Genomic DNA, 23,856 nt, shown 5'->3' with positions numbered 1-23,856 from the left:
ATAAATGATGTCACTAAACTCCACACATAAAAATGTTACGGTGAGGGCTGGGGTTTATAGCTCTGTGGTAGAGAGTTTGCCTAACATATGGGAAGCCCTGGGTTCAGTCCCCAGCATCACACACACAAAAACCAAGGTTATAATGGCAAACTTTGTATTTTACTGCAATTGAAAAAATAATAAGAAGCCTAACATTTTTTAAAGTTGATGTCCATAGGTATTGCACATGAATGATTTCTGCATTATCAATTTCTCTCCCCTGGAAAACAAATGACATCTTTCTGATAAACAGCCGTTTCCCCTTTCTTACTATTTTTGAGATGGCCATGACCTTCAAAACCACTTTGCCTCAAATGTTCTTCCTACATCACGAGGGCTGTTTCTTATTTTGTTTGTTACAGTATGGAGATGAAGTTCCTGGGCCAGAAATGGAAAATGCCTGGAATGCACTCGCCAACAACGAGAAATGGAGCAACAACCTGAGGATCACACTGCAGTTCCTGATCAGCCTGTGCGGGGTTAGCAGTGACACGGTTCTCCTACCCTATGTAAGTGTGTCTCGGGTTCTCAGGAGGCATCATTCCCGCTGGGGCTTCCATGTACAATTTGCGAGCCAAAATGTGCTCCCGGCTCCAACTAAAATAGAAATGTGCAGTCTTGCCCATCACACTCATCTCCTGAGAGCTCTTCCAGATACTGCATGAAAGTTCCTTTAGCCCCCAAGACACAGGCTACACGTGCTAGTAACAACTGTCATCCCCTCACTCTAAGCCTTGGGACACAGACCTGTGAATTAAGGAGCAAATATTTTTCTAACAGTTACCAAAAGCTGCCTTCTACAGACGTTAGTGCCAGAATGTGAGAGACACTGGATGCTCTCAAAACAGAATTAAAATACAGAGAATCCTGGTTTTTCTCTCCAAATTCAGGTGGCAGGAGAGAGAAACAAGTAAAGCTGTCTGATACTTGCTATTTATATTAGAAGGAGATGGGATCAACAGAAGGACAGAATTTAAAATTCAAGCTCACTTGGCATTTCCATACCGGTTGCTTTTGCAAGAGAGCTGATTTCTTCCTGCAGTTTGACTCATATGAGCCTCATAACAGCACACTCGCTTCAGGCTGGACCATGAGGTCTACGGCAATGCAGAGCATTGAATTCAGAGATATTTTTAAGATTTTAAACTACTCTGGGCATGGTGGCACTCGCCTATAATCCTAGCCACTCTGGAGCCTGATGCAGGAGGATTGCAAATTCAAGGCCAGCTAAAAGTCATTTGTTTCTAGGGGAGAGGAAAATAGAAAGAGACCGGATTCCTTTTTAAACAAAAATAACTAGCAGTTTTCTCCCCACCCCCCCACGGTTTGTATAAATAAAATTCTTTCTGAAGATAGGACCTTTAATGGCAAGTTGGAAGCTTAGATTGAATCAGTGTGCCCAGAGGGTAACTTTAAAAAATTAAACCATTAGAAAAGGTAAGGCCTTCAACACACACAGTCCTAATCGTCCACGTGGCAAGGTGAATTCTAACCCCACATGGAGTAGCCTAGGAGGGCACCAAGATTACCCTGGGACTGATGGCACCCGGATGGTGGCGTGGGTTACCAGCCTACAATTCTTGTGGACTAGGTTCTGGAAAACATCTCTTGTTTCTTCTCTTCCTCTCAGATTAAAAAGGTGGCCATATACCTATGCCGCAATAACACCATTCAAACCATGGAAGAGCTTCTTTTTGAGCTGCAGCAGACTGAGCCCGTGAACCCCATTGTCCAGCACTGTGACAACCCGCCCTTCTACCGCTTCACCGCCAGCAGCAAGGCCTCCGCAGCCGCTTCCGGTAAGGACCAGGGACCTGGGCCGACTTCTTGTCCTGGGTCTCTGGAATTTTCTTTTGGCGGAGCCTTAAAAGTGTGTGAATATGTGTCTGTGGCTTTTTCTTATTCCTGTATATACATTCACTTAAGAGACTTGAAAATAGCTGAGACTCTGGGTCATTATTGGATAAATGAAACTGTTTTGTAAGAATGACCATGGAGCTTTTTACTTTATGCTGATTTCAAGAAGAGCCCTGAAATCACTGAGGAGTCTCTTCTGGACCTTCCTATTTGTATCTATGGGATTCCTGTTGCTAATATTGTCCCAGGACTGACTAAAACGCCCTGCAACAGTACAGGTTGTACAAACCTAATCCCAAAATCCAAAACACTATTCAATCTGAAACGTTTTGAGCACTGACCTGATGCCATAGGTCTGATGGTTGAATGTACATGACATAAGATTATTTAAAATGTATAAAATTAGGCTGTGTGCATAAGATGTATGAAACGTGAATGAATTTCATGTTTAGACTGGAGCTCTATCCCCACGATATCTCACTGCATGTATGCAAATATTCTAAAATCTTTTAAAAATCCAAATTTGGAAATAATTCTGGTTCCAAGCATTTTCAATAAAGACACTCAACCTGTATTATCTCTTTCAGTAAATAGGTATCAGCGTCATTTCGTGAAACATGTGCCCTCCTCCTCCCCCATGGCCCATTCCCTCTCTTTGCCTTCTTTGGTGCCAGAGCAGTGTTCTTGCAGAGAAGTGTCAGATTAGGAATCAGAAGCTCTGGCTACTTGAACTTGCTTTCCTAGCATTGGTCAAATAACTCCAGAAACACTAAAACAACTTACAGCAGGGCCAGCTGCTATAAATAAGCTCATTTCCAAGTGGCCAGGAGAATAGGTTCCAAGAATGTTGCAGCCTCACTTTACAAGGGAGTTAAGGAATCTGGTTTGACCATAACAGATGTCTAGGATTCTCCTGTTTCAGTGGTGCCCGCTTAAAAGGTTGTTTAGAATGTCTGAGATTGTACAAAAGATGTGAGGAATCTTGCAAACAGGGATTTTTACAGGAAATCCGTTCCTAAAATTAACTGAGACTTGAGCTTGACTCCTCTGCATGTGTCTTTTTCTAAGCGTCTTTCTTCTAATCCCATCTACAGGAACCACCTCCAGCAGCAATACAGTGGTTGCTGGCCAGGACAGTTTCCCAGATGCCGAGGAAAGCAAGATATTGAAAGAATCTGATGAAAGGTTGGTGCACAAATCTGGCCTAACACCCAACATAACTTTCAGCAGTAGCCTGTACAAAGGCATCAGTAACAGTTTGTGAGGTTTCCTAAATTTCACAGGCACACCAAAGTCCTCCTTTATTCTTAGAACACAGACTAACTTTCTAATTCTGTCCTGTAGATCCCTGAAGTTAACAATTTTTTCCTATACAAAGTCAGAGAACAGAAAGATAAAGAGGAGACAGTTTTGGTAGCTGATTCCCACTTACCTCAGGGCTTCATAAAAAGCACCAGTCATTCTGCTAATGGGTAAAACCATCTAGAATTACAGGGGATTTGTCATGTGAAATTTTCAAATCTGATTACTAAATAATTTCTTAGAGTAGTTGTCTTGAGGTGGGTTTTATAGAATATCATTGTATTTATCAGCTTTTTGTTACTATTAGAAAATATCTGAGGCTGACTAACTTTTGAGGAAAAGAGGTTTATTTAGCTCAGGTTTGGAGGCTTTAACCCCAAACCATATGACACAGATTCTAGCAATGGCCCTGTTGGCTACATCACATTGTGGTGGGAGCATGTGTGTCTGTGTGGTCTCTGTTTCTTCTTATTCAGCTACAAGGATTCAACCATGAGAGCTCCACTGTTATTACCTTGCCTAACCTAACTGTTTTCCAAGGACACTACACCATAGTGGGATTAAGTTTCACCCTCTTAATACCATTTCCATAAGACTGGGAATTAAGTTCTTATGAGTTTAGGGGGACAAACTTATTCAAACCATAGTAGTAATCATTCTTTTACCCTTACTTGACTGTGATAACATCTCAATTGACCAACAACACTGTCTTTTCCTGCTAGGCAAAGTCTCCATTCCCTTCACGACCACGCTGGTGGTATTTTCTTACCTACACACTTGTCCTCAGATTGCCTGTGAACTACTCTGGGTAAATAAAATCTGAATTGCTCCTCCCTGCAGATTGTAAAGAGCACACTCTGTCCCTGAACTACACCCCAGCCCCAAGTGACAATGCTAACAAGCCTTAGCATACATTGATATATTATCAAGACAGCTGCCTAGGTGTTCATTTGAGCCAAGTCAGCAAGAGAAAACTCAGGGAAACATTTTATCCTTTTAGTTTTTCTCTTATCAGGCTGTGTTCACGGTATATATTTTAAGATATGAACCTTTGATGTGAAAGGATTAGGCAGTCAGCCTGGTCCTTCAAATTCCTCTATGTCCCAAATCCAAAATTCGTTTCCCCAACCCAGAAAGGCAAAGAGAAGTAGCAGATTCCTCTCTGGGGAGTCAGGTTTTCCTTTTCTTTTGCCAAGGAGACCTTTGCTGCTCTGTGGCTTCAGTCAAGAGAACAGTCTGGAAGGGGCTTGCTCCTCCCCTTCACCCTACTTAAGGCCCCTTTAGAGCTTTCTCAACAAGGAAAAGAGAAGCATTGCCATCCACTCTTTACTTCTTCACCGCCTGGCCCTCAGAGCAGCTCTAAATCCTGCACACTGTGGGCTGTAGTTCATCAGTCGCCGAGTGCCACGGAGCTCCCCACCCAGCAGAAACCTCCAGATGGGGCATGATTTTTCCAACCTACTTTCATCCCTTGCTGAATGATGTCTGGGCTCAGCATCCACTTTTTATAACACCACATTTATCAGCATAAACATGATCAAGGAACTTCTTCAGAAGGTGATACGTCTGTCACTCTTTAATTTCATAAGTACCCATCTGATTTAGACTGTTTCATGGCCTAATTCATATGAAACAAAGCAGATGTCCCAGATATTCTTTTATGGATTCACAAAGTAATAGCACAAGCGATACGACTGTGAAGAACGTTTGAAGTTATCTAGGAGTATATGATAGCATCGGGAAGGCAAATCCTAAGAAATGAAGAAAACCAAAGTAATTACAGTCCATTACAATTCCTCACTCCAGCAAATCCAAACTATTGGTGGAATATTCCAAGGTTTTACGCCTAGGAGAAGGTACATAGTTAGTGGCACATTCGGTGCATTTTCCTGAACCCTTCCTGTTTCTTCACACCCCATAAGGACAGCTTCCTCCTGCCTCTTCAGTGTTCCAGAGGGAAATAAGTGCTGATCTGTTGTCACCCAGATTAGAACACAGGTCAGTAATGTAGGCAGGCTCACCTATTTGGGCTAGTATCTCCTGCTCTTTTTAAACGTGGCCCTATTTCTTTCCTTTGGCTATACATGTTAAGTGGGTAGAACCTGCTATGTATTATTTTATGTAAAATAAATACAGACATACCATTTCTGTCTGGTGGGTGGAGCTCCGTGGTTGAGCATTTGCCTAGCATGTGTGATGCCTTGGGTTTGATTCCCTAGCACTCAAAAAAAAAAAAAGAACACATGCACACAAGTGCATACGCACCATTGTGCTCTTATTTTGCCCTTATTTCCCCTGAGCCACACCCTGGCCCTAGCATCTTGGGATGATAAATATACTATTGATTTGAATGGTTTTGTTGGTCCTTTGCCAAGACAAGGAAATTCTAGAAATCCAAGGGGAGCATAATAACATGTTATAACTAGAGAGTGTCTTACAGTCTCACGTCTTTTTTTTTTTTTTTTTGATTCCCCACAACAACCCCAATAAAATAAAAGATAAAACACCATTATTATTCCATTTTAGCAATTATAGAAACAAGGTTCCCAGAGAACAGAGCTAGTGAGAGAGAGCTGGTTTGTTTGTTTTTTCAACATATTTTTATTATTAAATTACACATAGTAATTATATATATTTCTGGAGTGCAGTGTGATGTTCCAATTCATGTATACAATGTGTAATAATCGGGCCAGGGAGATGTGCATATCCATCACCTCAAACACAAGCTCAATATTAAAAAAAAAAAAAAAATTCCTGCCTTCTTGGAGGCAGCGTGGCCCTCAAATGTCCCTCCACTGCCACCTCCTTGTGATTGACCCTAGACGACTCATTTAACCTCAGTTGGCATCAGTTTCCTCATTTGTAAGTCAATAATATATATCTCAAAAGTGAGTAAGCCAGGGGCTTACTCAGCAGTAGAGCACTCGCCTAGCACATGAGAGGCTCTGGGTTTGATCCTCAGCACCACATAAAAAATAAATATATATAGTGTCCAACTACAACTAAAGAATAAATATTTTAAAAAAAAGTGAGTAAGCCAAATTAAATAAGGGATGTGTATGAAGTTCTAGACTTCAACTATTTTTTTTCTTTTGATTATTTCAACAAGCCACAAAAGAAACCAGAGAGAAGAGTCCTTCTGATTCTTTGATTATATTACAGACTCTAGTACCTTTTCCTAAAAATTCTCAAACTATGTTAAGGGAAGCTTTAAGTTGAGATTTAGAACAAGATTTTTCTGGAACTATTTTGTGTACTTCCAATTCTTCCCACTTTCACTTGTTCATTTAGCAAATATTGTTGGCCACCCACCTTGTACCATGTTCTGTGAAGAGGGAGTCACATTCAACATCAGGCTCATTTTTGTCATTTTCTTTCAAATCAAGTGTAATGATTTTCTAGTTCAACTAAAATATTAGCCATGAAATCGTTATCTTTTCAAGGTTTGGGCTTTTGTTTGTGAGCAAAAGTGACCATTGGTCCCATGCGAGGGGAAAAGAAATGTTTTAGGTACGATCTTCATAATATTCCATTAAGAAAAGCATCATCATCAGAACCAGCTGCTAAAGAACCAACCACTAAATAATAGTATCTGCCATGAGCAACAGCACATGTACACCCCTGTTGCTGTTTCTTAACAATTGTCCTTCTTTTTGAAGGTTTAGTAATGTCATCAGAGCTCACACCCGCCTAGAGTCAAGATACAGCAATAGCTCTGGAGGATCGTATGATGAGGATAAAAGTAAGTACCCACAGGCTGTGGGCTTCCAGATGGAATGCAAGTGGTGGAAGAAAGGATGATGAGCATTTTGATTATTCTTGACCTAATTACTAAGAAGGACCCAAAATATTAAGCCATCATTTAATCTAACTCTACAGAGAAGTATAGCCAGCATCTTAAATGTACAACAAACAAACAAACCCCAAGTGAAACAGTGGAGAAATCAAAATTGTAAAATTTCAAATCATTATACAATTTTTATATTCTTGGCATTTTTTTTATTGATGACTCACAGTCTGGGAAAGGCTAGTAAAAAAAAAAATTCTCCCTTTAGAAGATGATTTTTGCAATACAGCTTTTTAACCTATCTTGGGACTAGACTTAACCTTTAAGTTCTGAGTGTGTGCTTCCCCAGGATGGGATCTGATTTCACATTGAATCTCCCACTTGCGTTGCCTCAGTCACCAAGTAAAAACCTTCTAAACTGGGAGACTTTCTTTGTACCTTGGGCAACTGGATAAACCAAAAACCTCACTGCATTCATTGATTTTATGTGTAAGGCCTAGACAGCTTGTGTTGATACAGAACAGGTGTAGAGTATCAGTTCGTCATGAGTTACAGAAATATCGGAACCAAAAAATCATTCCCACTGTCACTCAGGTATGATAGGGAAATCAGTGAACTCTTTGTGGGATTTATTTTTCTATCTGAGTAGAAATCATAAGTATGGTGATATTTCATGAGTTGGATTCATCTCATCAGTGTTTAAGGACTTTATAGTTGTTTCTTGAATTGTTTTGTTTCTATGGGAAATGCACAGTCAGATCAGATACCACATTTCAACGGCCCTTACTTAACTTCCTAATGCATTGATTGCTCTAATTTAGGTTAAGTTTCAGCTGTGCCCCTATAAAAACTTTTTACTAGAACTATCAATAAGAGGTAATATTATATTTTCCTTCCCTTCTATATTCCATCAGAGGACTGTACCACTGAACAGTTGGATCTGGGACTATAGACCACCAACATGAATTCCAGACAGGACCAGATTTTTACACATGAGGGAAAGGGAGAGTAGTTCTAGAAAAATCAAAATGTTGCTTCAGAAGAGGTCTGGACTGTGACAATATTCAGCAACTCAAAATCTGAGGACAGAAAAATTGAACTATGAAGAGTTTAAGGAGTCTAACACCAACTCCCCCAGAATTTGACACAATATAACTAAACCTACCACTGTGTGATAGTGAATTGACATGAGGAAACAGCTATACTTCGGCCAGTTAATGCCTTTAAAGTGTATTTCTGTGTTTTGGGTAAAAGACGTAGACTTTGGTAGAAATATTATAATAGATAACAATCATTTTGAAATTATAGCTTTAGAGTCCTCTGGTATTAAAACCTCAAATTCCTTATGTTCATCAAAATAGAGGATTCCAGAAAGGTCATTGTAATAAAATGGGATAATATGTCATTTTGTACATATAAACCCAGATCACTGACTTTAGAGGCAAAAAGAAAAATAAATAATGGAAGTATTTATGAAGATTAAAAATCCAGATAAGGCATAAAAAAGAAATCTAATGTTATCATATGGCCTCTATTTTACCTAGAAATATTCACAAATTAATTTTATCAGTATGAATAACATTTTGATGGTAAAATAATTTTGGTATAGAATTTGAATTCAATTGTGTGTCAAAGTATCATTCACATAGTTAATGTTGTTGACCAGTTTCATGGCATGAAGTTTGGACACTGAGAACTTATATGGTCTCTTATTTATCATAAGAGAAAATGAAATCAAGCTAAATAGACAGATGTTCATCACAGGAAGCCCATAAAGTATATATTAAGATCCTTTCCCAGAGTGCTCAAGCAATAGTGCTCTACTCTGGTTGTCTCATAGAAAGCAGTGGGTCTAATAGGACATAAATAATCTCAGGACTTTAGTCCCTGGGACCTCATTGATGTACTTTTGGCTTTGGCTACATAACTGTGGACATGGAACATGCCACAGATAGGGAAAGGTTGATAGACTTAATCCCCAAACTGATGGCTGGGGGTCTGGTACACTAAATGTTGGCTACTTCCTCCCTGAATTCTCCAGGCATCAGCAGAGGTAGGAAAGCTCAAGAAGGGGTCAGGAGAGACAGAGTGGCCCAGTGTTTCATAATGTAGGTTTGTCCAAAAGGCGCTTTATATTAAAATAAAATCTATACCCCCTTGGATAAAATGAACAAGCAAACTGAGGTAAACCTAGAACTACCAGTATTACGTAAGATTCCTTCTAGAAAATTTCTAAATGTCTGGATTATTTTCAAGTTCATATGCTACTGAATCTGGTTTTATAATAAGAGTACAAGTAGTTAAACTGGGTATTATCTGAGTTATGATGGTTTAGACCTAACTGCAGAAAACCAATTTTAGGTCATTGTAATGTTGCACATTTTTGCTGACTGGTTATATATCTAAAGTCATCATTAAAACTAAAGTATCCTTTCCTAACAGCAATCTCACAATTTTAATCCTTCAGCACTCTCCCTTTTTTGCTCTCCTTTCAAGTTTTATTAAGGAATATCTACTGACATAGAAGTGCATTTTGTAACTAACTTATCCTGGTCGGTCATCCAGAAAGTTAATTTACTGAAAGTGAGACACTCTTAGATAATACACTGAGAGTTACAACTAAGATAAATTACTACTGCTCCTGCCTTAAATTTTTTTGTAGATTCAAATTGTTGTGTCCAAAATCTCATGGCACAGGATTCTAAAGTTCCAGCTGCTCATACGTGGGTTTGTTGGAAAGAGCTAACAATTACTTCCTAACTTTCCCCACAAAACCCCCTTAGCTCACATCCTGAAGAAGAAGTAGGGTATTCTTGATTCTAGTGCCTGTCCTTGTTGGAAGCCTCACTTGTCACAGTAGGAAGGATTCCCTCTACCAGTTCTGCTGTTAAGCCAGTATCTCACTCTCAACCAGCAGCATTGAATCAGCTACAGTTGTGCACTTCATAATGGTGGACCACATGATTTCATGCGCCACATAATTTTGGTCAGTGACAGACCACATACACAATGGTGGCTGTATCATACAGCCTCAGCATGTAGTAAGGCTGTACCATCCAGGATTGTGTAAGTACTCTCTACTATTTGCACAATGACAAAATTGCCTAACGACACTTTGCTCAGTGTGTCCTAGACGTTGAGTCAGATTGCTGAGTCATATTCCTGGGTTAGGTATCACACAGCCCCCAGTGGAATAGCTCATCTGAAATGCCAAGGGCCTATATTGAGAGCATAATAAAAAATACTAACATGAAACTTGTTCCTATGCTTACCTGAAAGATATTGTTGATGAAGTTCATTCATTCAGGGATAATTTTGGATCCCTGGCTACATGCTAGAGACTACTGTAGGAATAAGGGAAATGACAAGGAACAAGGTGAAGAAGGTCCCAAGCCTCCTGGAGCTTACTTGAGAGCAAGCAGAGGCAGGCAGCGCTGGTAAATGGGGGATCCAGGCAAGGGAGGAAAGCAGAAGCAGTGAGGGGCAGGAAGTGGTCAAGGACACCCTCTGTGATAAGCTGACCTTAGACCTGAATAAAGCATTGAGCAAGAGCATGCCAGGCATGGGGAAGAGTAGATCTGAGGCCCTGAAGCTGGCCTCATGTTAGAACAGCAGGGAATCCAGGATGCCTGGGGTGGAGGGGGCAGTAGGACAGGGGTAGGAGATAAGACCAGAGAGGAACAAGGGGACAATCGTATAAGGCCTTAAAGGCAGTGGTGTGGCATCTGGATTTCATTGTGAGTGTAGCAGGGGAGCCACTAGCGAGTGTTGAGCAGGGTAAGGGCTGTGACCAGAGTTGCTTTAAAGGGATTACAGTGGCTGCTCTGTAGAGCAGTGTAACGGGACAGGAATGGAAGCAGGGAAATCATGGAGACCAAGTGTGAGAGAGGAGGGGGCTCAGATTCAGTGATGGGGTGAGGACAGTGGTAGGAGGCTAGACACATTTTTTGAAGTCAGAGCACTGACTTTGTTGATAATGACTGTCCTCAGTTTCCCCTCCATAAAGCGGGGATAATAATAAGCACCATTTATTGGGCTATTAATTTGTTGAGTGCATAGAACACCGCCTGATGCCCAGTGACTCTGTGTTAGTTCCTAATGTTGTCATTGTTATAATTACTGTGGTCATAACCGTGATTGTGAGCTGAATGTAGGATGTGAGAGGGAAGCCGGGGATGACTCTAAGGCTCTTGTCCTGACCAAACTGGAAACATGGATTGCATCTCACTGAGGTGGGGGAAATGGAGGGAAAGGAAATTTACATCCAAAGTAATGGAAATTCACATGATTTCCCATTTTTATTTTTATCTGTGTTTTTCTTTACTCTAAAATGAATAACAGTAGTTATCAAGTAATAACTAATCAAGTAATTACCCAATCAAGTAATTCTAACCCATTGATCATGTCATTCATACCAAATTGAGTAATTAGAAAGTTATTTTTACAAGCATGTATTTGTAAGATTCTTTCTAAAAAAAAAAATAAGGAGAAAAAGCAAACGTCTTCTCGTGGAAAATGAAGTTCGCTTGTCTTTCTCACTCTAAAGATGATCCCATCTCTCCCTACACGGGCTGGTTGTTGACCATTACGGAGACCAAACAGCCACAGCCCTTACCGATGCCATGTACTGGAGGATGCTGGGCCCCCCTGGTTGACTATCTCCCAGAGACCATCACTCCACGGGGGCCACTCCACAGGTGAGCAGTGTGCACGGGTGGAGACAGATGATGGCTTGGCTTTGACTGGACATCTCTACCTATTAGAAGAGGAAACCTCTTCCAGGTTTCACCAGAAACATCACTTTTTAAGTCAGAGGGGCCTTGCTTGACTTGTCTGCCGGCCCCAGCAGCTTAGTCAAATATTAACCAATGTGCAAAGCTGCCTTCCAGCCCTTTGAGCTTTCTTTGGATGTAATTCTGTGATGCTTTTTTGACTGTATGCAACTTGAAGAGAGGGCCTTGTCTTCATCTCTCAGTTTTTATTACCTGTGACTTGTAGAATTTCCATTTCTTATCTAACTTAACTGATGTTTCTTCTTGTTGTGGGGCTGTGTGCCATATCAAAAGTTAAACTCTATATATCTGGAATAAGGTTCTTAATATAATTTTTTTCAGCAAGCCATGAATAACAATTGCATTGAATTGTGAGCTAATGGTTTATTTCCACCCGCCTCAGAAGTTGCATTAATCTCATCATTTTGTTGGTTAGGTGTAATATTGCTGTGATTTTTATGACTGAGATGGTTGTGGATCACAGTGTAAGAGAAGACTGGGCTCTCCATCTACCACTATTACTCCATGCTGTCTTCTTAGGTAAGACTGGATCTAGAGGGGATTCTACCCAACAGGGTCAAAAACACATAGAGGTAATCCACAGAGATTTCTTTTCACATTGACGTACGCCTGCCCCACTTTTGAAAGGTTTTAGTCTCTTCTGTTTTTCATTGCACTTTTGTGACACCTACTTTCTAAAATTTCAGCTGATCAGTCATTGTTTGAAATTGTCCTAATTCTACAATGTAAATAATTTGGGCTTTTTTGAGGGAGTTTGGCCGAGGAAGTAAATTTAAAGCAATGAGATATGGTCAGTGCAAACGAAAAGACAGTGCGTAGACCATAGCAGGCCTAGCACTGAGCTTCAGGTACTCAAGTAGTAGAGCAGAATGGGAATAGGAGCCATCCAGAAGATGAGTTAGAGACACAAATAAAGTAGGATTCTTCCATAAGACAGATCCAAGGAAGAGAACATCTTAACAAGGAAGAATGCAAACCACGTCAGATGCTATGGAGAGGTCAAGAAAAGTCCATCTTATCAGCATTTCATGAGAATATTTTATTTAAGAATAAAGCATTTTAATTTTTTAAGCCCAACTTCTTTATGTTGGCAACCCAAAATATAATAAACTAAACATTCATTTGATGTGTTCCTCCCAGGTCTTTTGGAATCCTTACTACCCCTGGAATCTGAAGGAGCTTACCATTTGGTTATACTAAGCGAGTCCACCATTTTGTTACAGGTTTGGACCATTACCGGCCTGAAGTCTTTGAACACAGCAAAAAATTGCTTCTTCACCTCTTGATTGCCCTCTCTTGCAACAGCAATTTTCATGCCATTGCTTCTGTGCTCCTGCAGACCCGTGAGATGGGTGAAGCTAAGACTCTAACTGTCCAGCCAGCTTACCAACCGGAATATCTCTATACAGGTAAGGAGGAGGAGCAGTAGGCAGCCTGAGACAGAGTCACAGATGGAAGATGATGGGGGGGTGTCAGTGGAGCCCAAGTTCACTTTTCTCATGCTATTGCCTCCAACTTATGATGAAAATCCAATAAATGTGTACTGGTTCCCTTGATGTGAACTTGCCTCTCAGAAGCTTTCCTCATTATTAAATATTTTTAAACTTTATTTTTCCTTGTTATGATTGCTACTCCTATTAACTATGTTCCTATTGTGGCATTGAATTTAAAATACTCAGGGTCAAAAACATCAGTCTAGAACACTGCAGATAGGGTAGACTACAAATCGGTCATGGGCCAGGTCCCAGGTGTATAAATTGTTCTCTTGAAGGAATTTCCACTTTATTGAATGACTATTTTCTAAAAGGCACAATTTAATGGGAGCCTATGAAAAACTATTGCCATTTTGAAATGAAAAATTTCTTCAAAGGAATGGGAACAGAAAGCATTGGCTGAGTCAAAGAAATCACCCTGCCATGGCAAGCTATGGAAAGCAGCCATTAGATTTTCACCGTGAAGGTCAATGGTTGAAGTTAGTCATGAAAACTTTCCCAAAAGAGTTGGCCAGTGGTTTTTATTTAAAACAGTAATATTTGAAATATCTTAAAATGATGATGAACATTACTATTTAGGTATTGTTTTATACATTACATTGATACCAAGTATGCTATGGCATTTCATTTCACAGGGTACTTTCTTCATTACCTTGAATAGGATGTACTTTTATTTCACTTCTTGTATTCAGCACTGTCTTGTCTTCTAATAGAGGTTAAGATTTTTCAGGAAAACAAATATGAAATCATTATTAATTCTGAGATGTAAGCCTCCAGTGTGCCTCGGTTTAAGCTCTTTATTTTGAGCCAAGCTACACTTAATATCCTATCAGCCTCTGAGGGACACAGAACTCTTTATGACAGACACTTAATTTAAAGAATCTAAAGAGTTCTACTTGTTCAAACTTCTATGGATAAAGATGTATTCCATTAAGTATATAGACTTAGGCTGATAAAATTATAGTGTCTCAATTGTACAACTCTGAGTGCATCAGTTTTGCATTTATTATACCAGTGATGTGGTATAAAATGATTTAGGGAATTACCAAAAACAAAATGTACACAGTGTTTATAGGCAAGGCAAACAATTGATAGCCAAAATGATTGGATCTGTCACATAGGAATAGGTTTACAGAGTATAGGAAATGTCCCCTTTTTATAAACCATTATTGAGCATCTAGGTTCAACTGTAGTTGCTGTCAAATCCACACTAAAAACTGTGTAATAGAAATCATTGTCCTACCTCATTATAATAGAAAACTAAGATACAGAGGGTTATATAAGCTCCAAGGGTACACTGTATTCTGCAGAGATGCTCTAATAATTAACATTATTCAGATGTACTTTTTATAATTATTAAAAGAGGACAAGGGAATGGTCCCATGTGTACTTTTTTTTTCCCCAAACCCATATAGCCATAGAGGTAGAAGTGTTAACCAAATACATAGTGGAAAGAACATACTATTCACTTATATTTCCTTTTAATACCATGCAATATAGTTTATCAAAATATACACATAGGTGGCTGAAGGGAGTAGCTTAGTTGTAGAGCATGAACTTAACATTTGTGAGGTCCTGGGTTCAGTCCTCAGCACTAAAATAAACACCCACACACATACACAATATTCTAACTTCTAGGCAAATTTACTTAAAACATTAAATATAACTTGCTTATTAGTCAAAGTGACTGTTACCTTTAAAAAGGGGATCACTTTGCATGTTTAAGTTGTCTAACACTGAAGAATAATTTTAAAAAGAATAATAAAAGAAAAAGAGCATTTTTCTTTCCCCTTTCTTAGTTGACCTGTTATAATTTAACTTTTCCTTGGCCTGGCCTATGCATGCATGAAAAACACACACACACACCAGAGTAGAAAATGGCAGATCACCTCTATTCCCAAATGTACACTGATCTACACAGCAGTGCCACTGATCCCATATACAAAGAAAACCTATCAATTTCATTTCATCATAGGCTAGACCAAATCAAGTGCTTTCTCCCCCAAATTTAAATAACTTCATAATTGTTTGTGTTCCCCAGCAGGCCTTATTGAGCATGCTGACAAGCACCCTTCCTAACATATCCCTCCTTAAACATCTTCACCCTCCAGGTGGCTTTGACTTCCTGAGAGAGGACCAGTCCTCCCCAGTGCCAGATTCAGGGCTGAGCTCCAGTTCTACCTCCTCCAGCATCAGCCTGGGAGGCAGCAGTGGGAACCTCCCACAGATGACGCAAGAGGTAGAAGATGTGGACACAGCTGCTGAAACCGATGAGAAGGCAAACAAGCTCATTGAATTCCTGACAACCAGGTAGTTGGGGGTAAAGAGTCACGCTGCTGCGGTTTTCAGGTCAACCTTTTGAAAAAGTGTCAGCCCTTTAAACCACACAGATGGAAAAGTGATCCCGGAGTTCTAACAAAGTTCTATTTTCTCTTCTAATTTGCATCTGCCAGCATAAAAGGCAGACACTAGTAGAGCTTGTCTCTGGTCCCACTGATACAGTGGATGATGGGCAGGGAGGTTTCCAGTAGACATTTCCATGGTGCCACAGATGGAGACAGGACCTGGTAACTGCAGGCTTGACTTTAGTCACATATCAGAGCTGCCAGGATCTGGGAGTTCTGAGACATCGCAAACATCTTCACTCTGGAAACCAATGATTTCAGCTACAATTGAGCCAGGAGCAGCTGCTGAGGGAATCACTGTCTGCGTGTCTGGTCCAAAGAGTCATTTGTAATTGGGAGTCAGAAATGAGAAACTAGGAAGCAGGATGGGAAAGGACTCAAACTAATCATAAAGCAAAATCAAGGAAAACTACAAGTGGTCCTGTTTTTTCAGGTCTTCTGGCTCTTCTAATTAACCATTTCACTTGTAAGACTTCAGAATTTCTAGCAGCCCGAGGTCCAGTGTTTGTATAAAGGCATGCACCTGTGACCTGGAGACACGCTCTCCTTTCGCAGTGAGTTAAGTCCTGGAAATTTAGTTTGTATACATGTTATACAGTATCTGACATGAGTTTTCTTTCTTGCATCAGTTAATGCAAAAAGAGCATTTTCTTTCTCCAATAACTCAGGTTCTTTTACACAGCTCCCAGCTTAATGTGGGATATCATGTGCAGGAAGCTTAGGAGGGGGGCCCTTCATACAGAGTGTGTGCACAGACAGGGTGCTTCAAAGACCTGGATGATTCATAGAGAGAACAGGTGTTGTTGCCACTTACCATCCAACAATACCACATGTTGAGAAAGGCAGTCAACTGAAGTTCTCTCACCTGGCTCTATTGAGTCTTACTGTTGAAAACCAAGTAGACAATGAAAGCCATATCTTCAGTTTGGGTCCACGGTATTTGGCAACTTAATGATGTGGTTTTCATGAAATCCTTATCTCTGCAAATGCTACGATGTGAACAGTGAGTCTGTCTAAATCTACATTTTATTTAGTATTTTGTATTAATTTATTCAACATATCAATAATATGCCTGTACTGTTATGGCAAAATAGGAGATTTTCATTTTGTGAATCAATTTAATTTAAAACATTGAAAAGTATGTCTCCACAAACTTGAAATGTACCCCCAGATCATGAAGTTTTCGAAAGTATTGTGCATCTTCAGAGTCAGAACTCCATGTATAGTTTTTAAAATGGTAAGTGAAAATTATACTTTTGACATTTTGTGTGTTTTGTTCAAGGGCATTCGGTCCACTTTGGTGCCATGAAGACATCACACCCAAAAATCAAAATTCAAAGAGTGCCGAGCAGCTCACTAATTTCCTACGTCATGTTGTATCCGTATTCAAAGATTCCAAATCAGGTACTTCATCCTCTTTGCCCAGATCCTTCTTTCATCAGTTTTCCATAAGGGAGATCACTTCATGATGACAATACACCTTATAACGTGATCCTGACACCACCTGTGCATGAGCATATTCATAGGAGAATTTCAAAGCTTCTTCTTAGTGTGCCCCAACTGAATCCATGCCATCTGCACTTGCACCAAGCCCCATCAAATAACCTTCCCAATCTTGCGTATTCTGTCTCTTAACCTTACTACTAGAATTAAACTCTACCCATAATGTTAATTTTATCTAGAAAAAATCGTGAGGCATAAATTTCATTTATTGGCCAACATCAGTCTCAACTATGAAAAATCGTCAACCAGTTTAATTAAATGACTGATGAGAATTTTTTAAGGGGGGAAAAAAGAAAAGAATTTGAGTCTGGGATGTAGCTCAATGGTAAGCTCTTGCCTAGAGTGTACAAAGTCCTTGTTATAAAAAGACAAAAAGAATTTGTGATGAAATGTTTTTGGCTTTAAGGGTTCGCTAACAATTCCTGTACAAATGACCTTTCAATATTCTGAACACAGTGATTCTCATTGAAACTATAGTAGCATCATAATATTTACAGATTTGCCCACAAGCTGAATTCCTTTCAGATATAACTTGGACTGACTGATTTGTGTGCAAAATTTGAACTTGGTTCCTTACTGTGATATAAAAGCTATGTCTACCCTTTTTTCACACCAGTATTAGATCTGGCTCACTGACTTTCCCAGCTGCTCTAATAATTAACATGTTTCCTACTTTGAAGCATTTCTGATTAACCACATCTCTTTTCATTATCATAAGACACCTACTATAAACCAAAAACTACTGATAAACTGAAATGGTAAACTCATTTCAGGAATAGGATTGCCTTTTGCTTTCTTTCTTCGTGTGTGTGTGTGTGTGTGTGTGTGTGTGTGTGTGTCCTGTCTAGCAGGACCTCATGACTGCTAGACAAGTGCTCTACCACTGAGCTGTATCCCCAGCATTTTTTTTCCCTTTTACTACACCATGCTTTATCAAGACTCATACAAAATTTGTCTTTATTTTAAAATGGTTCATTCATTCATTTTGGGATGGATCTTGACATGTTACTCAGGCCAGCCTTGAACACCTGGGTTCAAGCAATGCTCTTGTCTCAGTCTCCCAAATAGCTGGGACTACAGGCACCCAGGTTTATGGTCGATTTTTACAAATGGACCACCACAGGATAGCTCTATGCTGCCAGGCTGCTATGACTTTGGTGTCCTGGCTGACTTTGGTGTCCTAGTTTGCAGCACAGAGGCTAACTCGTTCTCTGGCACTAGGTTTTCATCTGGAACAACACTTGAGTGAAGTGGCACTGCAGACAGCCCTGGCGAGCTCCTCAAGGCACTATGCTGGCCGGTCCTTCCAGATATTCCGGGCCCTCAAGCAGCCTCTGTCTGCACATGCCTTGTCTGACCTCCTGTCTCGACTGGTGGAGGTGATCGGAGAACACGGAGATGAGATTCAGGTATAGAAGGGAAGACCACTGAGCTCATGAAGGCTGAGCTCTTTGAATTCAAATGAGAGGAGTTAACTTTCTTTGATCCTTCTCTTTCACTCATTAAATCATCCATTTGAACAATTTAAAAAATTAGAATTTGGCCTTTGTATTTCCAAAATTCAGTCCTGGGGCATTGTTCTAGAAATTCAATGAATACTATTCTGTTTATAAAACAAATGGCTGAAAAATCTGTTTGGATCCTTTTTTTGGGGGGGTGGGGGGGTTTATTTGGCAGAGGGAACATAGGTTATTTTGTATTGTTTGGGGGTTTTACCATCCATTGAGGATGCAGGACTCAATCTCTGCACACACAGCAAGCATCTCCATTGTATCTGTGCAAAGTCCTACCCTTCCCTGTATGGTCATTCTTCAGTAGACTGGAAGAGTTGGAGATGGAATGGGGTCGCTGCCACAGGAAGACCCTACTGTAGGAGACCCAGAGACTGGGGAGCTGAATGGTTTGAAAGCTAAGGGCATTACAAGCTCTGTGGCTTGGGCCAAGCCCTTTTTTCCCATTGACATATTCCTGCATCTCAGGAAACCTGCACAAACCTATGGACTCTACCTTTTTCTCCTCCTTCTGGCAACAAAGTGCAGGCAAATGCCTCTGAGGCAAACCTCTTCTTAGGCACACTTCTTACACCTCATCTCTTCCTATCAGACACTATCCGTTGCCCACGCTATTCCTCAGCAGGGGGCCATTCTTCCCCCTTCCCCTTCCCCACCTCCTCCCGCCACCACTCCTGCCCACCTTGGATTTCAAACCTCATTGAAGCTGTCAGACATAGAGAAATACATCCTTATTATCAGCTAACTCCTAAGACATCTGAATTTCCTAAATAGTCTTAAAAATTTGTTTTTAGATTTTTGTGATTTAAAGCAACAATGATTGTATAGCTTTCAGATCTAATGATATTACTGGAATAAAGTTTGCATTAATTAAGTTTATCCTCAGAAAGTTAACAGTGACTGTAAGCAGCACAAAATGTAATCTTTGCATGTTTGGCAGGGTTATGTAATGGAAGCCCTTCTGACCTTGGAGGCTGCTGTGGATAACTTATCTGACTGCTTGAAGAACAGTGATCTCTTAACTGTTTTATCTCGGTGAGAATCAGTTCACTGACATTATGTAATCAAATTTACTGCACTGAATATTTGGGAGATGCTGAATTTGTGACAGAGTACAAAGAGAAAATTTCATTTTTGAAGTCTATATATGACCTGAAAAGTATGTATGGTATTTCCTAAAGTTAAAAAAGGAAGTTATAATATACATACATACACATTTTACAAATATTTTTAAATGTCAGAAGACAGACACCAAATATTATCTCTGCATTGATACAAATATTAATGATTTTTCACTTTTTCATGTCCTTGAATACTTTTTGTGGGGGTGGGGGGAGGGTGAATACTGGGGGTTGAATCCAGGGGTACTTTACAACTGAGCTACATCCCCAGTCCTTTTATTTTATTTTTTATTTTGAGACAGGTCCTCACTAAGTTACTGAGGGTCTCACTATTGTTGCCAAAGGTGGCCGTGGAACTTGTGATCCTCCTGCCTCAGCCTCCCAAATTGCTGGGATTATAGGCATTGGTAAACAGAAACTAAAACTAAACAATATTTTTAAATGAACATATACAAAGCTCAGCTGAACTATTCCTATTAAAACTGTTGGAATAAATGTTGACTTTACTTAAAAGAAATTCCTGCTTTTTTTGTTGTTGTTGCTGCCAATATTTAGAAAACTCATTTGAAATATTCATGAACCCAGTTTGTATAATTGAGCTCATCTTTCTTGAAATTGAGCCAGTAAAGGTTGTACTTGTCAAGGTTTGTTTTTCGTAGCTTAAAGTTTAAGGATAAGGAAAAAAGAAATTAGAAGAAAGTAGCATTTATTTCCAAAGAATATTTCCCCTTCTTTAGTGTTTCCTAGGGACTTGAGTGGACTTCACTTTTAGTGAAGCTTGTGGGCACTCCACTGAACGAATTTATTTATTTTGTAATTTGAACTTATTTGTTTTTATACCCAGCTCTTCATCACCAGATTTAAGCTCCAGCACTAAACTAACCGCAAGCAGAAAGAGCACAGGGCAACTAAATGTGAACCCAGGAGCTGCCGGTGGCAACACCACAACTGCAGAACGGAGTCGGCATCAAAGAAGCTTCTCTGTGCCCAAGAAGTTTGGTGTGGTTGACAGATCCTCTGACCCACCTCGAAGTGCCACCCTGGACAGAATCCAGGCTTGTACCCAACAGGGTCTTTCCTCAAAAACCAGAAGCTCCTCCTCTTTGAAGGACAGTCTTACGGACCCATCCCACATAAATCATCCCACCAACCTGTTGGCCACCATCTTCTGGGTCACAGTGGCCTTGATGGAGTCTGACTTTGAGTTTGAGTACCTAATGGCCTTAAGGCTGTTGAATCGACTACTAGCACATATGCCACTTGATAAAGCTGAGAACCGAGAAAAACTTGAGAAACTCCAGGCCCAGCTCAAGTGGGCTGACTTCTCAGGGTTGCAGCAGCTGCTGCTGAAGGGATTCACATCTCTCACCACGACCGACCTGACCCTGCAACTTTTCAGCTTGCTGACCCCAGTGTCCAAAGTATCCATGGTGGATTCATCCCAAGCTATCGGTAAAGCCAACTCACTCACTCTCTCAATGCTCGTGGTGGGATTTATCTTTAGTGGAATAAGATGATATGGATTTACTGCTTTTAACAGTTTTGCTAAGAAATGGTTCTTTAGGAATAGCTACTTTTGTTTTGTATTGTTTTCTTTTAAAATTCCATTTAATAGGGTTGGGGATGTGGTAGAGCACTTACCTAGCATGTGCAAGACTCAAGGTTTGGTGGCCAGCACTGTCTTTATATCATAGAAGATATTTCAAGGCAATAAATTAAAAGAGCAGTGCAGTGAACTTTCCTCTTAGAACCACCTTCATAGTGTCCCAGAGATTTTGATCTGTTATGTCTCTATTCTTATTTATCTCTAAGTATTTTTTTTATTTCATCCCTGGTTTCTTCAACTGTCCATTGGTCATTCAATAGTATGATATTTTTAGTCTCCAGGTGTTAGAGCAGCTTCTATTTTTTATGTTATCGTTGATTTCTAACTTCATTCCCTTAGGATCTGATAAAATGCAAGGTTTAATCTCTATTTCTTTGTATTTGCTCAGAGTTGCTTTGTGGCATAAGATAATGGTCTGTTTTAGAGAAGGATCTGTGTGCTGCTGAGAAGAAAATGTATTCAGTCATTGATGAATGAAATATTCTATATATGTCTGCTAAGTCTAAATTATTAATTATATTTTTTAGTTCTACAGCTTCTTTATTTAGTTTTTGTTTGGAAGATCTATTGAGTTGTGAGAGAAGTGTGTTAAAGTCACCCAGTATTATTTTGTTACGATCTATTTGATTCTCAAAGTTGTGAAGGGTTTGTTTGGTATATGTTGAACCTCTTTTTTTCTTTTCTTTATTTATTTATTTTTACTTGTTCTTTTTAGATATACAAGACAGTAGAATGTATTTTGACGTATTATATATACATGGAATATTCCTTTGCTCTTATACAGACTATTTTTCCTATTTTTTTCAACTCCCAAATCTTTTAATTATTTATTGCTTTTCTTTTCCTCTTTAAAATTTTATTGATTCCCTATTGTTTTGAATTAAAACAAATCAACACACCAGATTTTTAATACCATGGCAAATAGCCCAGAATTCATTTCATGAACTAGATTTTAACTCAGAGATACTAGGCCATTCCTCATTATTTGAAAAAGTCTTTACTGAGCCGAGCTGGGTGGCGCATGCCTATAATCCCAGTGACTCAGGAGACTGAGGCAGAAAGATTGCAAGTTCAAAGCCAGCCTCAGCCATTTAGTTAGGCTCTATGCTACTTCATCTCAAAATGAAAAATGACTGGGGATGTGGCTCAGTGGTAAAGCACCCCTGGGTTCAATCTCCAATAAGTCTTTATAATTCTGTGACTAAGACTTAAATTGGTTGATCTATGTCCTTTTGTACCAGCTTTTCTTAAAATGTGTTTTGATAAAAATTTCAAATTAGTGTTTCAGCTCAATTCAGTCTGTTCCAATAAAATCTGTGCCGTCATTCTTCATTCACAAAGAATCCATCACAAGATGACAAATGTATGTTAAAATTGCAAATCTACTTTGGTGCCTCCTTTATAATTATTGCCATTGTGATTGTCTGTTTTTCATGGATTTTTGTGTTAGGTCATATTTAAGCTGCTTCCAAAGACTGCTTTTGTATCACTGCAGAATAAAACCTATAATGTGCCTGTCCACTGTCACCAGTTAAAATGTCCTGTATTTAGCTATCTTCATTGTATCTTCTCTAATCCAGGGTTTCCACTGAATGTCTTGTGTCTCCTGCCCCAGCTGATCCAGCATTTTGAAAATCCCAATCAGTTCTGTAAAGATATAGCCGAAAGGATTGCTCAGGTATGAGTTTCAGTTCCACATTCAGGCAAGTCCATATGGGCCTGCAGGAAGGCCCAGTGTCAGTCAGAAATGACCAGGCCCAGGGAAGCCAGTGATTTTTCTCAAATGTGAGTGTCTGATGCATACTGTCTTCTTTGATTATTAAGAAAAACAAGTGGAAAGAACTTTTGGAAATTGTATTAGCTAATTACTAAGTTAAGCCCTGCTGTGACTACCACAAGTTCTGTCAGTCTTCTTTCCAGACTATCAGGATTTATAGCAAAATTTGCTAACATTTCTTCCTTTCATTGGAATACTTTATCCTTAATTGCTTTTCTTATCTTAAAAGGTTTGTTTGGAAGAGAAAAACCCTAAACTTTCAAATCTTGCACACGTTATGACTCTTTATAAAACACACAGCTATACAAGGGACTGTGCCACGTGGGTCAATGTGGTCTGTCGATACCTTCACGAAGCATATGCTGACATTACCTTGAACATGGTCACCTACCTGGCAGAGGTAAGCTTTAAACTAAGGATAACATCCATTATAGCGTCTCTGGTTAAATATTCATATGGAACTGATAATATATACCCTCAACTTCTGTTTATTGAGTCCCTGCTACATATTATTATAGATACTAATGGAAGCATCTCAAATCTTCACAACAAGCCAGTGATGTGGTTATTATTATAATAAAGAATCTGAGGCTCTGCCAGGTTAAGTTTAAGGTGGCAGAGCAGGTCTTTGATCCCAGATCTAGCTACTTCCAAAGCTTAAA

The 23,856-nt window shown here is 39.6% G+C and overlaps 1 protein-coding gene across 8 annotated transcripts in view; it reads left to right on the top strand.

The window, feature by feature from the left end:
• Fry (FRY microtubule binding protein) overlaps positions 1–23,856 on the top strand; it is a 402,948-nt gene that overhangs the window by 327,493 nt on the left and 51,599 nt on the right. For all 8 annotated transcript variants that reach the window (XM_071611568.1, XM_071611569.1, XM_071611564.1 and 5 more), the window contains 14 exons: positions 402–548; positions 1,670–1,838; positions 2,991–3,081; positions 6,858–6,940; positions 11,532–11,682; positions 12,194–12,297; positions 13,002–13,187; positions 15,383–15,581; positions 16,959–17,080; positions 18,401–18,588; positions 19,631–19,725; positions 20,656–21,263; positions 22,998–23,095; positions 23,424–23,594. In XM_071611568.1, coding sequence (XP_071467669.1) covers positions 402–548; positions 1,670–1,838; positions 2,991–3,081; positions 6,858–6,940; positions 11,532–11,682; positions 12,194–12,297; positions 13,002–13,187; positions 15,383–15,581; positions 16,959–17,080; positions 18,401–18,588; positions 19,631–19,725; positions 20,656–21,263; positions 22,998–23,095; positions 23,424–23,594 — 2,412 coding nt within the window. The remainder of the gene's footprint in view (positions 1–401; positions 549–1,669; positions 1,839–2,990; positions 3,082–6,857; positions 6,941–11,531; positions 11,683–12,193; positions 12,298–13,001; positions 13,188–15,382; positions 15,582–16,958; positions 17,081–18,400; positions 18,589–19,630; positions 19,726–20,655; positions 21,264–22,997; positions 23,096–23,423; positions 23,595–23,856) is intronic.

This window comes from Marmota flaviventris, chromosome 4 (genome assembly GCF_047511675.1).
Source record: "Marmota flaviventris isolate mMarFla1 chromosome 4, mMarFla1.hap1, whole genome shotgun sequence".
Lineage (NCBI taxonomy): Eukaryota > Metazoa > Chordata > Mammalia > Rodentia > Sciuridae > Marmota > Marmota flaviventris.
Note: the sequence above shows the minus strand (reverse complement) of the source record. Positions and strands in the feature narration are given on the sequence as shown.